The 16,804-nt window shown below is 42.3% G+C and overlaps 1 protein-coding gene across 3 annotated transcripts in view; it reads left to right on the top strand.

Moving 5' to 3' along the window:
- Positions 1 to 7,064: 7,064 nt before the first annotated feature.
- KCNK5 (potassium two pore domain channel subfamily K member 5) overlaps positions 7,065 to 16,804 on the top strand; it is a 58,877-nt gene continuing 49,137 nt past the window's right edge. The window contains exons 1-2 of one of the 3 annotated variants that reach the window (XM_061624900.1): positions 7,065 to 7,660; positions 8,557 to 8,768. In XM_061624900.1, coding sequence (XP_061480884.1) covers positions 8,583 to 8,768 — 186 coding nt within the window. In that variant the 5' untranslated portion in view covers positions 7,065 to 7,660; positions 8,557 to 8,582. The other 2 variants (XM_061624899.1, XM_061624901.1) reach the window with 2 other exon arrangements.

The following is a 16,804-nucleotide window of genomic DNA, read 5'->3' as shown; positions in this document are numbered from 1 at the left end:
CAAAGGTGTACTAAAGAACGATAAGGAGATTGCAGAGAAGCTAAATGAATTCTTTGCATCTGTCTTCACAGTGGAAGATATAGGGCAGATCCCTGAACCTGAACTAACATTTGCAGGAAGGGATTCTGAGGAACTGAGACAAATAGTGGTAACGAAAGAGGAAGTTCTAAGCTTAATGGACAATATAAAAACTGACAAATCACCGGGCCCGGATGGCATCCACCCGAGAGTTCTCAAAGAACTCAAAGGTGAAATTGCTGATCTGCTAACTAAAATATGTAACTTGTCCCTTGGGTCCTCCTCCGTGCCTGAGGACTGGAAAGTGGCAAATGTAACGCCAATCTTCAAAAAGGGATCCAGAGGGGATCCCGGAAATTACAGGCCAGTTAGCTTAACTTCTGTCGCTGGAAAACTGGTAGAAAGTATGATTAAAGCTAGATTAACTAAGCACATAGAAGAACAAGCCTTGCTGAAGCAGAGCCAGCATGGCTTCTGCAAGGGAAAGTCCTGTCTCAGTAACCTATTAGAATTCTTTGAGAGTGTCAACAAGCATATAGATAGAGGTGATCCAGTGGACATAGTGTACTTAGACTTTCAAAAAGCGTTTGACAAGGTACCTCACCAAAGGCTTCTGAGGAAGCTTAGCAGTCATGGAATAAGAGGAGAGGTCCTCTTGTGGATAAGAAATTGGTTAAGAAGCAGAAAGCAGAGAGTAGGAATAAACGGACAGTTCTCCCAATGGAGGGCTGTAGAAAGTGGAGTCCCTCAAGGATCGGTATTGGGACCTGTACTTTTCAACTTGTTCATTAATGACCTAGAATTAGGAGTGAGCAGTGAAGTGGCCAAGTTTGCTGATGACACTAAATTGTTCAGGGTTGTTAAAACAAAAAGGGATTGCGAAGAGCTCCAAAAAGATCTCTCCAAACTGAGTGAATGGGCGGAAAAATGGCAAATGCAATTCAATATAAACAAGTGTAAAATTATGCATATTGGAGCAAAAAATCTTAATTTCACATATACGCTCATGGGGTCTGAACTGGCGGTGACCGACCAGGAGACCTCGGGGTTGTAGTGGACAGCACGATGAAAATGTCGACCCAGTGTGCGGCAGCTGTGAAAAAGGCAAATTCCATGCTAGCGATAATTAGGAAAGGTATTGAAAATAAAACAGGTGATATCATCATGCCGTTGTATAAATCTATGGTGTAGCCGCATTTGGAATACTGTGTACAGTTCTGGTCGCCTCATCTCAAAAAGGATATTATAGAGTTGGAGAAGGTTCAGAAGAGGGCAACCAGAATGATCAAGGGGATGGAGCGACTCCCTTACGAGGAAAGGTTGCAGCATTTGGGGCTTTTTAGTTTAGAGAAAAGGCGGGTCAGAGGAGACATGATAGAAGTGTATAAAATTATGCATGGCATTGAGAAAGTGGATAGAGAAAAGTTCTTCTCCCTCTCTCATAATACTAGAACTCGTGGACATTCAAAGAAGCTGAATGTTGGAAGATTCAGGACAGACAAAAGGAAGTACTTCTTTACTCAGCGCATAGTTAAACTATGGAATTTGCTCCCACAAGATGCAGTAATGGCCACCAGCTTGGATGGCTTTAAAAGAAGATTAGACAAATTCATGGAGAACAGGGCTATCAATGGCTACTAGCTGTGATGGCTGTGCTCTGCCACCCTAGTCAGAGGCAGCATGCTTCTGAAAACCAGTTGCTGGAAGCCTCAGGAGGGGAGAGTGTTCTTGCACTCGGGTCCTGCTTGCGGGCTTCCCCCAGGCACCTGGTTGGCCACTGTGAGAACAGGATGCTGGACTAGATGGGCCACTGGCCTGATCCAGCAGGCTCTTCTTATGTTCTTATGTTCTTATGACCAACTGGTTTGACAATAAACTATTATATGGGCTGTATGTATTCGTACATCTGCAGTGTGTGTGTGTGTGTGTGTGTGTGGAATCTTTCCAACAACCCTGTGAGGTAGGGTTGGAAACCAAGGCAGCTCACAAGAAGAAATAAAGCCATTTAAAATCCAACAACCATAAAAACAAGTATAAATAGTTGCAAAACAGCATAAAGTGGCATGATTCGGAATTTTGGGTTGTGTGAATGAAGTTGCTTATCACTTGAGGTTGCATTTCTGTCCCTGTAAACAAAATGGTGGTCCCCCCCCCGTTTATCTGAAAATCTCATAAATTGGGTAAGTATATACATTTCAGTTTCTTTTCCTCTTGTGTGCAGGAGTCAGATCTTGGGCAGTGTTTTGAAAACTTTCCCAATACTTGCTTTTTGTAAAAGCAATGCTAATCACATACGTTGCTTATCACTTGAGGTTGCATTTCTGTCCCTGTTTGAGTAAGCCCCACTGAATACACTGGGACTTGCTTCTGAATAAATAAACCTAGGATTGCACTATAAATATCTTTACAGTTTGTGTAAATAATAAACATATTTGATAGTCATGCTTATATAAATATTTCTTCATTTATCATATTTTTGGTTTTTGGTTAGGAATCCTGACTGGTTGTGAGATGCTTAGTTTTCTGCCTTACTCATAGGAATCTTGTTGTGGTTGGTATGGTATTACATTTAGGAAAGTGATACTGCCTTTTGTGTTGTTTTTTTCCTATTTGCATTTCACTTATCTTTAACCTCACTCCGTTACAGCCATAGAAGCAACAGCAGCATATGCAAGATAATTAACTCCCATTAGTGATAAGAGCAAGAATTTATAATTATTATTTTAATTAAAACAAGAGGCTTATCAGTACTTTGAAGAGGACCAGATATTTATTTTCTTTCTGAGCCCAGGACTGGGTCTTTCATGATGCCCGGTGGGGGCGGGGGGAGCAGGAGAGTAGTCGATAAGACAGACATCCTGGCATTGGTAATCTAATTAGCAAGGTATGTGTGGGGTTGTTGCACACTTCCAGGCCCAGTTTCATTTTGAGTAGGGAGGTGGAACCTGTGTAGATGTGGTTGATCAAAGGGAGAAGAAATTTTGAGTTAAGCAAAGCTCTGCTTTTATAAAACCTAAGAAACATACAGATACTTTGAATGTCTGAGTGCCTGCACCAGTGGAATACTGGAGGAACTTGTAAAACTTGCTGCAACAGTATTTAGAACTGAGCATGTGGCATGAAAGACTCCTTTTCCTAACATTTTGGCTTCTTGTTTTTCTCCACCCACCACATCTCTGAAATATATCATATATGTAATTGTTAACCGTACTGCTGCCCTGACTTACTTTATGTTTGTTGCTATTTTTTTTTAATTGATTGTGTATTTTTATTGTTTTTATTATATTTGTAAGCTGTGCTGAGCTCTGTTTTTAACAGCAGAAGGGCAGGATATAAATCCTCTTAATCAATCAATAAATATTCCATAGTGTTGGAAACTAGAGTCTAGGCATTTAAGGCTGAAAATGTTGCTTTTTAACAAAAAGATTTCTCACATCTTTCCCCAGTTTTTGGTGGTAATTCCTAGGCACAAAAACAAAACAACTGGACAATCCAAATGTTAATATGCAAATAATATGCATAATATGCAAATAATATGCATAATATGCAAATTAGTCTGCCTGGATTTGTGGGACTGGAATATGGCAACCCTACCCATGGCTCAGATACACAACTCTTAACTACCAGAAGCCATGCATTCAGTGTTGTGGGCCCAAGTCTGTGGAACTTCCTCCCTATTGATATTTGACAGGCACTTTCCTTACTGAACTTCAGGCATATGAAAGTAGGCATTTTAAGATAGTATTTGGGTTTCTGTTTCGTTTTATGATGATTTTATTGTTTTATTATATGTGGTTTATTTATGTACACCACTTAAAAATGCAAATGATTAAATTGTATGCAAATGCCTTAAATAAATACATAAAATAAAATACTGGAACCTGCTATCTCAAAGAGCTATCCTCTCAGAGAGCTGTGCAGGGGTGGGTAAAAGTGGCTTCCTTGGGATTTAGGGCATTTTCTTGTCTAGGAAGCATTAAATATTCTTGCAATAGCCTTCCCATAATAAGCTGTCAGAAACACCTTGCAGGACAGGTTACAACAACTTTATAAGGGCAAAAACAGCCTTTGCTGATAGGCAATGCTTCCACTTAAAAAAACCCACAATTTTTCATGAGTTTCAACTCATGGCAACAGAATTACAGAACCAAAAAATATAACACCCTATGATCAGAATTCAGTCCTGTAAATATGCAGAAAACAGACAGATGTGGAAAAAATAGGTGGGTTATCAGCAGTCTGTAGTCCCATCCTTTTCCATTCCTGAATAGCCAATTGCTGCTACCGCAAAATTTTCTGACAGGGTTACACATGTGCAGCTAGATCAGGAGAACTGTGTGTACCTGTCCACTCCCACATCTCACTATATCTCTGCTGATGTGATCTTCACTTCTCAATCTCCATTACCCTCAACCATCTGAATGTCTTGTTCCATTAAAAGACTACACCCTTTCCCCTTATGCCTGGAACTCTTTCCTAAGACACATATGTACTGCTGCTTCTCTCTTCCTTTAAATCCATCTACAGAACCTACCTTTTCCATAAATTAGGGGTGAGGAACCTCCATGCTCTGAGCCAATCATGGTCCTCCAGAGAGCCTGCTTGGCCCCAGAGGTCATTTTCCCCAAACCATGCCCACCAGCTGACATCAGTAGCTGATGGGAAGGAGAGGAATTAATCATGCCTTAGCTGCACAATGCTGTTCCCAGTAGTGAACAAGATCACACAGCCAAAGCAGCAGGATTTAATCCCTGCTCACCAGGAAAGCAGGGATTAAAGCCTTGTGCAAAAGTGCCCTTTGAAGCAATTTGCACAACTTGCACACTTCAAAGACACTTTTGCAAAGAATTTAAGACCTGCACTCCTGTTTGTTCAAACAGTAGAGTGGGGCTATCTTAAAGCCTTTTCCAACTTTCCTCATGTTTCCCTCTTTATTGTTCACAATTGGGGACTTAAAGGGGAAGGGGGGAGAATTGAAAGAGACTTTTCCAAGTCACCTCTCCCCCTTTAAGTTCCCGATCTGCTGTGTTTGTTGCATGAAAACTTTACAGTTTTCAATACTGAATTGATCAGCTGACCTATTTCCTGATGTAAGATTTTTTATAAGATCCTTGTGTATGTACTGCCTGCTTTGTACTTAGTTTTTATATGAACTGTGGATAAAAGCTGGATTTTAAATGTGTCACAGAAAACCACTAGCAAGAGTTTCTCACACTTGCACACTATTAAGTACACACAATGTTCTACATGCAATGCAAGTATTTATGTGACAATCTCTTACAATGAAAGCAGACACACAGTCAAAAGAACAGATGAAAGAGAAGGAATTTATTAATTTCCCATGCCAATTGTCGGTTTCTAAATAAGGCTTCAATCCTATGCACACTTACATGGAAATATACCCCATGGGGGGGGGACTTAACAAACTGTTTTATACCGAGTCAGACTATTGGCCCATCTAGTTCAGTATGTCTACAGTGACTGGCAAAGGTTCAGACAGTAGTCTCTCCCAGCCATATCTTGGAGATACTGGGGTTTAAACCTGGGACCTTCTGAGGGCAAGGCATGATCTCTGCTGCTCAACTACATTTTTCTTCTCAGTAAATACAAAAAGGATTCTATTAAAAAATATGAGTACTCCACACAGTTTATACTTATTAGAACTCATATAGCAAAATATCTACACATTTTTAGTACATAGTGTTTCATAAAAAAAAATCTAGACAAAACTGTCATTTGGATTGCTTATTATGTGCGAATTCCAGACTTAGTACAGATGCACAGGTTGGTGTATGTGTGCATTGTGGGGAGCGGGGTGAACATAGTAAAGGTAAACCGTATGGGGGAAGTGATGAAGAATTAGTGTGTATTAAGATTATCAGCCTTGTCTTCTGTATAGCTTTCCTGCGTAGTACATTATGCTTACATGTGTGGGACCTCACAAACTGGAGTGAGAACTGTAATCTTTTACTCTCTCTGTAGGGTACACCTAGTAAAACATTACAAAGTAAATGGGGAAAATCACTAACAGGACTGAGCCCATAACTGGAAAATAGAAAACATAAACCAAACCTTAATTGTAATTACTGAGGTTAAAAAAATGCACTTCATCACATATCTGATGGAGTGGATTCTAGTCCATGAACACTCCTGCCTCTAATTTTCAGATGGGTAATATGTTAGGCTGCAATCCAATACATGCCTTCTCAGAAGTACGCTCCATTGGGTTCAATGGGACTTACTCTTAGGGAAATGTGTTCTGGATTGCAGCCTTAGTTGGTTGCAGCAAAATTTACAGTCTTGTGGTACTTGAAAGACTATTAATTTTGCTGCAACAAACTAACATATTATCCCTTAGAAAATTTCAGGTAAAAAAGACAAGCGTGTTCTTACCATCTGCAGTAATGACGGCAAATCTTAGTGATAAAATTTTATTCCTGGGCTCCTTCTGGGAGGAAGAGTGGGATATAAATTTGATTAATAAAATAAATACATATTTTTCATTGTTATGACCTGTAGGGGCCAAAAACAGCTTTTGTGAGAGATTTTACACCACGAAACAAAATTTGTGGGACTATACTTATTATGCTATTTATTTGTTTAAGATTTATCTGGTTAACACATTCAGGTATGCTGAAGATATACTTACAGCCTGTTCTTATTTATGTTTACTCAGAAGTGCTGGACTTGGAACTAGACCACCTAGATTTAAATACCGGCCCACCCATGACGCCCACTCATGGCCCCAGAAAAGAGGCTGTCACTGGGCTCTGGTAATAAAATGAGCTTAACCCTGAAGTTCCTTGAAAGGGTACACAAATCCCACTGAATGAATAGGACTTGCTACCAGGTAAGTGGGAACAGGATTGCTACCCTCTGTTGCTTTAGCACTGGCTCAACTGTAAAAACCTGAGCTGCCAATTTTTCTAAGGATACTGTGGGTATCATGTGAGTTCTGAGAGTCATGTGACACAACTATGTCTATAAGACTAACACAGTGGAAGCTTGTCCATTATGGCACATGGAGCATTGCCCCACCAACCTTAGTCTCAGCCAGCCCCCACCTGCCTGCCTTCTTATTTACATCCAATCCAGGGTGTGGCACTATCAACTTCCTCCTCCCTAGTCTCAGTGTTGCCACTTTGGAACTCAGGAGGATGAGGGCAAAACTAGAGATAAGTTGGTGCTGCCTTTCATTGGCTTTGGCTCCACCTCCTGTTGGCCTCTCTGCCTTCTGTCTCACCAGTCTGAACTAACACTAGGCACCACTGAATTTCTAAGAGATCCCAGGGCTGCAAAATGTCTGGGTGCCAGTTGCCCTGATACAACATACCTATCACTCACCATGGGAGAGGGAGGACGCAGACAGAAGTGATTGGTCTCTCCTCCTCTCTCTATGGGCAGCTCCACCAGGTCAAATTCGCCCCAGCAGACCTCTTACTCTTAAAGGGAAAGAGCACACACCCTCTGCCTATGAACCAGCCCTCCCTTGAGTGGTGAGGCCAGAAGGATTGAGAGGAGGCGGCAGATGGAGGCCCCCACGAAACGCACTTTGCCAAGGGCCTCCCATAATCTGAAACCAGGCCTGCCCACTATCCTATTTCCAGCGTGGCTGCTAATAAAGCATACAGATACGATTCAGGTAATCATTTTACCTTCGGGAACCAAAATGGCTAGTCTTTTTGAGTTTTTAAAAGCACTTTTTAATGGTGCTGAGCCTTCCTTCTGCCCCAGGAGGGCAGGAGACTGAGCGAATAAAAGACACACACACCAGAGAGGACACATTACGCGGGTTCCCACCCAGGTCAACGTGAGAGCAAGTACCTCACTTAACTGCTGCTGATCACAGCTCACCCCGCCCAGGCGGTGGCAGCAGCAGCAAGCCCTGACCGTCCCACAAGCTGGCATAGCGGGGGCGGGCGCTCCGCTCCTAAATAGCTTTCCTAGGGCGTACTCGGGCCACTCTGTAGTAGAGAGCGGGCCACCAAGCGAGGGCTCGAGAAGTTGGGAAAGCGCGGGCTCTTGTTCGCGGTGGGGAGGCGACGGCCTCCTTCTCTTCCACCACCACCGTGCCGCGACTAGGGCGCTCAGAGCGGGACGTAACACAGCGACCGCGCCATATGGAACTGGCTGACTCGATGGGGCTCCCCCGCTTGCTCGGTCTCTGAGGCGGGAGAACGGAGCTGCCGCTGCCGCCACCGGCCAACCGGAAAGCGCTCCGCATGCGCTGCTCGGTGAGGAGAGTGGGGGCGCAGAAGGGCACCAAATTCAAACAGCGCCGGAGCCGAGAGGCGAAAGAGAAGCAGGCAGAAAGGGGGACAGAGGGGAAAGCCACAAGGAGGAGGAGACGGTGGGAGGAGAGCGAAAGGGTGAGGAAAATAAAACCAGGGGCTTAGGGGAGGAGGGAGGGGTGGGAAGCAGAAGCCGGCTAAGGAAACAGAGCGAACGAGCGTCCCTCGCAGTCTGTCCAGAGGGAGCTCAGGTCTCAGCTTTCCGACCGAGGCGTATCCAAGCAGCTTCCTCTCCTTTTCGCTGTAGCTGAGCGTCCCCCACTGGGCACCGCCATGGTAGACCGGGGCCCCCTGCTGACGTCCGCTATCATCTTCTACCTGTCCATTGGAGCAGCTATCTTCGAAGTCCTGGAGGAGCCTTATTGGCGAGCAGCGTCGGAAGGCTACAAGCAGAAGAAAACGCAACTCCTCAAGGACTTTCCCTGCCTGGGCCAGGAAGGGCTGGACAAGATCCTGCAGGTGAGTTTGAAAGAGCAGATTCCTGCCGCTACTGCGTCTATCCCGAAAGACGTTCGATGGAGAAGCCCCTCAGTGTGGAGGCTTGCCTATCTTGTACGAACCCACGATCGCGTTTGAGGTTTCCAAACCGAGGATTTTAAAGGGCACAAGATGTATTATAAGCCTAAGCAAATGCCACCTGAAGTTATTATAAAAGGCATGCTCATATATATACACACCTCTCTATCTAATCTTTCCATATGGGATGGAAAGGCAAATACCCTTTCTCCCTACACACACACTTTCCCTTCCTAAGCGGGACACGGTTGTGTTTCTCTTGGGGGAGGGAGCCCAACCATTGAATGAAAACATGGTTATTGTTCAGCTCTGACGGCGCGTTTCAAAGCCCGGTACCTCCTCCCTCACTAAATTGCACAAACCTAACGATGCATGAACAAAACTCAAAGTAGATGAATAATCGGAGAGTTCCGAATCTGGGAGTATGTGTTTGCAGAACAAATCGTTCTTTGAAGGAAAAAAAAACATTAAATGTGACATTCAGTACGAAGTGGGAGTTGTAACAGTCTTAATTCATTCCCTCCCTTCTGCCTTCTCACTGTATTTGAAATCATACAGCAGCATTTATTGACTAAATAATATTTTAAGAAATGGACTTTCCCCAGGAGTGTTTAGGTTCAAATGGTTTGTCACTCTTTCCACTCTGTAAGCGCCTGAGTTGATCATACTGTGCCAGTGGCTGTTATGTGGTTTTTCTAGGGGGCAGGCTCAGCACATTGTTGTACTGTTTTATATCAGCAGCAGGTGCTTTGTTTCCCATTTCCTCTTTTTCAAATGTTGTGCAGATGTACCAGTAAAACTAAAAATGTGAGCAGGTGAAGAGATTGTAAAAAGAAAGCAAGCGCCATAAGGTGGAGAGAGGGGGAAACTTTGTAGTTTATTAATAAGCAAAACACCTGTTCTGTGGTTTTAGGCTAGAGAACTGTTTGAGCTGTGTGTGTGAGAGAGAGAAATTTAGAATGTGAATAGAAAGATTCCAGTCCTCACAGAGCTCAGCTCACAGGAGTCCCATTGACTGAGCTGCATGAGAATCTGGAAACAAAGGATGATGCTGAGTTGCTGCTGCCCTTTATCCTTTTCTTTGTTTGCCCGTCTCTTCTTATGCGTCTGATAAGCTCCATTATGTGGAAGGTTTGCCTGGCACTTTTGTTAAGCTGTAACTTGCACAGAGTGTGAGGTCACACAGTTAAAAAAAACACAACCCTGCAGAATTCTTGTTACGGATGAGTAAAATACAATTTAGGTTGAATCCTCACTGAACTTCTAATAACAATTAGAAGTGTTTAGCACTGGATATGTTACTAGTTCTAGAACAGTCTTGTAGCACTTTTGAAGACTAATATTTATTGTAGCACCTACTTTGTCATATGTGTATGTTCCCAATTTTGAAATAGTAGACTCCGCAGGGCAGGGACCTACCACTTTTTGTACCCTGTAAATCACTGTGTGAATTGATGATGCCATGTAAATAACAAATAATAAAAACTGGCATATTTGTGTTTCACATATGAGTACAGCTGGAAAACTGTAAACAGGGAAGCCAAAAGGCCATGAAATATAAGGAGGTACAGAAGCTTGGTGGGATTTTTTATGACAATCTCACTGTTCTGGAGCATTCCTACACTTTCATTTCTTAATGATGGCTTAAAGTAGGAAAGGGCAATCAAAATACAATATCTGACATTTTAGTACAGACAACAAGACATAGAAAGAGGGCACATGATAGAAGTACATAAAACTTAACATAGTGTGAAGACAGAGAAGTATTTTTCTCTCCTAATACTAGAACCAATGATCATCTAATGAAGCTGATTGGTAGGAGATTCAGGACAGACAAAAATAAGTACTTCTCTATGGAGTCAATCATTAAACTATGGAATTCACTACCACATGACACAGCAATGTCAACCAGTTTAGACAGATTTGAAAGGGGATTAGATAAATTCAGGGAAGATAGGGCTACCAATTGCTGTTACTCGTGATGGCTAAATGCTACCTCCAAGATCTGAGGCACTATGTAACTGAACTTAGGGACAACAGCAGGAGAGTGCTATTGCCCTCATCTCCTGCTTCTGGGCTTCTGATAGACATCTGGCTGGCTACTTTAGGGACAGCATGCTAGATTATATGGGTCTTTAGTCTGATCCAGCAGGGCAGTTATGTTCTTAGGTTCATATATATATATTATTCCTCCTGTGCTTAATCATTTTGAAGCTAATATAACCATAAAGGATTATGCAATAAGGGCCAGTTAGCTCATATAGCTGGGGCTCCATGGCTAGATTATTCCATTGTTTAGCTCTCTATTACCACTGGTTTTTAGGATACATGGAATGGATTCCCAGTTTGAATAAGGGAACGAGGGCAGGCCTACAAATATATTATTCATAGTGCACTTGTCTGGTCATATTTTGCATTATAATTCATATAGTACCTTTTTCTTGGAATGTGATTTATATTCCCTAAATTGTCTTCATATAGCTATGTTATGTTGATTGCTAATGCTCCTATTTCAAATGGGGAAATGGAGAGTAATTTGTCCAGTGTTCACCTGATGAAGCCAAAGCTGAGGTGGGAATTGAACCCACATGTCTCAAGTCAAATGGTGGTCAAAATATCATGAACCGAGCTAATCATGTCTGACTGCGATTGCAGAAAATCCCTCTTTTAGTGTGAGAATGAGTTAGGTAACTTTTTGGTTCGACTTCTTTTGTTCTGTCACTATTGATGTTCAGGTTTCTCTAACTTTATCTCTGTTGGTCTCTTGGTGGATGATTAAAGACTGTCATCTAGGTCAGTGGTTCTTAAACTCTGATGCATTAATGTTTGCTTGTTCTTTGTGGACTTGTATTTTTTGCTCCATACCCCGCATGGGAGGATGCTTGGCAGGCTTCCAAATTAAAAACTCAAAATACCGTACATCCCATGTCCACAGCTGGGAGTTTCATCAAAGTTTTCAGAGAGGCTGTTTGCTTTGCAGAAGAGGGAAATCAATCAAGTTTAAATTTTTAAAAATTGCGTGAAAACTAGTTCTTCAGCATGGTATAGAAATTCAAGGAAACTTGTTGCTGTTTACCTCTCTTTTTTCATTATTTCAGAGACAACCTGAAATGCACCAGGGCCCATTGATGATCCCTGGGGTACAGGTTCAGAACCACTGATCTTAGGTTTGGTCACCTTGTTGTTGGTATGTCTTGCATGACATTAAAAAGGGAGGTTGAGTAGTTGTTGAGTTAAATGATCTCTTGACTTTTGACCTGAGGAGTCCTTGTCACCAAATTTTATAACACTGTAAAAGCTATGATCATTAGGACTTCTGTGCACATGGTGTTGCAAGTGTGGATTGCACTTTCACATAGAGCCTGCTTCTTGATCTTTCCAAGCCTTGAGCCTCTTTTACATTCACCCTTTGCTATGAGATCCAGTAGCAAACGTTTGAGACATTTCCTGTTCTAGTGGCTAGAACTTCCTTTTTCTTTTTAGAAGTTCTTCTTCAGTAGAATTCAGAAATGCTGCTGGTACATCTATCTCCTCTTCCCTTTTCTCATCTTGTGCCACACCTGCACTTGAATCCCTTCATTAGTTTCCAGATGCAGCTTGAACTACACTTGCCTCTTTTTTTTCACAACTGTAGTCTGTCCTGCATGTGCTCTTATCTATTTCTCCCCACTCCCTCCATTATTACAGTGAAGTCTCATCTCACGTTTCTACTTTTTGTATCCTGTTTTTAGTTAGTTTGGGTTTTTTAAAAATGTTTTTTCTCTTCATATTTTATTTTGAAATAACTGAAAGTTACTAAATGTACATAGGCTGCAATCTTATGTGTGCTTTACTGGCTGTGAGCCCCACTGTAGTCAGCTGACATCTAATGAAGCATAAACAGAGTATGGCTATGCACAACAGGAATGCAGGGGCCCAACATCAGCGTTCCCTCAATGTCGAGGACATTGGCTCCCCCAACTTGGTGAGAAATGTTAGGCAGGTGGTAGAAGTTTTCCCGGATGGAACAAGCTGGCTGGAATTGCAGCGCTCCCCACAGGGCAACTTTGGGTTTCATGTCTCATCAAGAAATGGCCGTCCCGATACAGGTATATGTTGCGTGTAGGGCAGGGATGGGGAAGCTGTGGCTCAGGGGCCAAATGCAGCCTTCTTGGCCTCTCTGTCTGGCCGTCTAAGCTTGCCCCAGGCCACACTCCTCACTGGTCCTGCTCCTGTCCCAAACGTTTTTGCCTGGCTGGAAAGTCTCCTCGAACTCTGATAATGCCTCTTGCTGCTCTTGATGGACTATAGGGAAGGGTGTGTGTGTGTGTGTGTGTGTGTGTGTAGAAACTAACTTACTGTACAAAGGTGAAATTTGCATTTGTTGCTCTACCCAGTTTTGCTTCTGGCCCTGCCCACCACCAGCATGGGCCCTTGAAAGGGTGACCAGAAGGGAATGTGGCCCTTAGGTTGAAAAAGATTTCCCACCTGGTTGGGGGGAGGGGTCTGGGGGAGGGAATGGCCCATCAGTTTACTTTTCAAATGTATTCTCCCAGAATCTCAGAGTAGATGCTGCCACTGCCGCTGTTGCTTATTAGCATACCTTTTTTGTTTGGTGCTGGCTGACATTTACTTTGTTTTAATTTACAATTTGTACTCTGCCTTTCAAGCAAAAACTCAAGGCAGTTGCATTTACAATGTTTACTTTTAACATGAGGGGTGTATGTAATTTTAAATGTACCAAATCCATGAATGTACAATGGGGATGGCCAGTTCTTTCAGCCTACGAGGCCAGATCATTCTTGTTTCAGCTGCTCAGGGTTACCCCTCTTATTGGGCACGGCCATCACTCCCGCAGCAGCTTTTAAAAGAAATTAAAGGAGGCAGGATATCTGTTCACAGGGCTTCAACATCTCATCTAGGTTTGCCCTCAAGCAGGTTAGGAAGGTAGAAGGTAGCATCTTGTTGTTCTTCCACACTGGAACCTTACCTTCAAAAGCACGTGCAAAAGAACCACTATGCAATGGCAGTTTTACAGTCAGCATTAAAGTCCATAATAACAATCATACGAATATACTAAACAAGATCAATTAAAAAAGGATTATGCTTGACCAGCCATTGAGGGCTTACCTCCAGCTTACGATACATGTGTTCAATCATGATTTTAAAGTAGGTTTTCAAATCACAATTTGCCTATAGTCTAAACTGACAGATGTCAGTGGTGGCTGTTGCTCTGCCAAAGAAATAAGAGTACTAAGCACATGGAAAATGAAGGCTGACAAGCAGCTCTAAATCATCGCTTCCCTGTAAGTTATGGCAGCTCAAACCATAGCCTGATGTGATGTCTGAATTGAGCTTGTGTTACTGCTTAGCCCATTGATCTGCTTTCTGTTTGGAAGCAAAGATAGTTGAAATATTTCCCCACCATAGAGGTCTCCTCACCAAGCTCTCATAATTCTCGGTGCACAAACCCCTTGGGATGTGCAGCACTAGTAGAAAAGCAGATTCTGGAACTCGCCCAAAACCCTTGTTGTGCTAGATTCCTATTGTCAGCCTTTTTAGGCTAAGCCTGTCACAAAGTGGGTCAGATGGCAGGAATAATTGATTCAAGGTGCTGGTTTTAACCAATAAAATCTTACACGGCTTGGGACCACAATACCTGATGGAACGCCTCTCCCGACATGAACCCACCCGTACACTACACTCAACATTAAAGGCCCTCCTCTGGGTGCCTACTCCAAGGGAAGCTGGGAGGCTAGCAACAAGGGAGAGGGCCTTTTCAGTGATGGCCCCCAAATTATGGAATGATTTCCCTGGCAAGGTGCGCCTGGCACCAACACTGTTATCTTTTTTGGCGCCAGTTCAAGACTTTCCTCTTCTTCCAGGCATTTTAGAATGTGTTTTTAAATTGCTCTTTAAAATTTTGTTTTTTAAAATTTGTATATTTGTTTTTAATGTTTTTAATTGTTGTAAACCACCCAGAGGGCTTCAGCTATGGGGCAGTATATAAATAGATAAATAAATAATATTTTAAAAAGTCCAGTGGGCCCTGACTGCAGTCTTGTCATTGAAAAGAATCTGATTCTACATTGCTGAGGAAGCTATGCAAGGGAACTTGTACAATAGACCCAGATTAAGGGGGCACTTATCACTTTGCTGTGTCTTCCTCTTCTGCTGACATAGCAGCAGCCATCCTGCTGACATAGCAGCAGCCATCATGCTGCTATGTCACGCAAGGTACTCTGTGGGCTAGGATGGAAGTAGTGAGATGTGTGGGTTACTACTGACTCGTGAACATGCAGAACTGGCCCTACCATTAGGCAGAGTGAGACAGCCAACCCAGGGACTGGCAGCAAGGTGCTAGAGGTCAGAGCTCTGTACTCCATGAAACCTGTCCTGCATGCTCTAAGCTAGGGCTAAGCTGAACTTCAGGTACAGTCCCATTACCAGTGTTTAAGTAAAAGTTGACTGCTGCTCCAGCCAGCTTCTGTTCATAGAATAGGGAGTATCATCTTGTTCTTTGCCTCAGGCAGCAAATTGTCTTGAGCCAGCCCTGGGATTATGATTCAGAGTACATTATAGCTTGATTCAGACAAAATGGTCTCCACTATGTAAACAAACCAGTGAGCATTATGTTTGCCCCCTCTGTTACACCCATGAAGAGGAAATCAGAAGAATCTGCTTTCACTTTTATACTAGCCACACTTCCCTGTGATACCCTAACTAAAGTTTTTTTAGAACAAACCTGGATCTGAAACTACGGTTTAATTCTGGTTTATTCTGTTAATCAGTAGTTCCCAAATGTTTCCTCCCACACACCACTTGAAAATTGTTGATGGTCTTGGTGGACCACTTAATAATTTCCCTGCCTGTTATAGCAATTGTAATGTGCTGTGCTAGTTGCTGTATGATTTTTAATTGTATTTTGATTTTATTTCTTATATTATATAAGAAATTGTATGTTGCTATATGCATTCCATAGAATTCAAATTATAATACACTAAAATACGATATAAGAAATAAAAGAAGCAATCAAAATACAATTAAAAATCAATATTTGATATGGACAGGCCTCAGACCACTGGTGGCCCACAGACCACAGTTTGGGAACCCTTCCTCTAAATAAACAAACCACAGGTCCCTGAGTTCAGACATAATGGGGAACTGATACATAGGCACAAAAACGAGGAAGAGTGTGATGCATGAGTGTGCAAGCTGAACTTGGCCACTGGCTATTTGCTCTGACATCAATGACATTGTGCCCCAGGCTCTTTAACAGAATGACTTGCTGTTCAACATACCTGTGGTAAGAAGGAAACCCATGATCCAAGTCAAATAAAATCAGATTTACTGATTGAACTCTGCTTTAGCTGTTTCCCCCTTCAAATTCTTCTTGTTTGTTCACTTCATTGGGAACATATTGTAGTTGCAGGAATGGCTGATGTAAATCCAGCTTAAGGCGATGTGTAATTGCACTGTAGAAAGTGAACCTTCTATTCCTACTGAGCTTAGTGGGGGTTACTCAAAAACAAGTTTGCATAAGATTGCAGCTTATATCTGAGAATGTACAAAAGGTGATATGTAGTTACAGTGAGGGACAAGTCTGTACCAACTGGTGATGTGTTCTACCTGCTTCAGGTATATTTATTCTAAGAAAATACAAGATTGTATAGCAGAAGGCAAAGACTTATCTAGAGAGAGAGGAGTCATTTGGATAGCAGCCCAATAATTCACTTATTCATACAATGATGTTCATAACTTTTCTCTTTTCTTCTTTAAAAATGATAAAAATGCTTTTACAGAAAAAGTAAAACAGAAATGTGCAAGCACCAACAGTTACTGGAAGATACTAGGTTGAATATTGGGTCTCCCACTAATTCTAAACATCTGGAAAGAACCACTCACATTCTGTCTTGGATCATTTCTCATGAATGTTTACAACATGACAATTTAAATGAAGCAAAATACTTTGGCCTTAAATGCTGTATTTCCATAGCTTC

The sequence above is a fragment of the Rhineura floridana genome, chromosome 4, assembly GCF_030035675.1.
Source record: "Rhineura floridana isolate rRhiFlo1 chromosome 4, rRhiFlo1.hap2, whole genome shotgun sequence".
Classification (NCBI taxonomy): Eukaryota; Metazoa; Chordata; class Lepidosauria; order Squamata; family Rhineuridae; genus Rhineura; species Rhineura floridana.
Note: the sequence above shows the minus strand (reverse complement) of the source record. Positions and strands in the feature narration are given on the sequence as shown.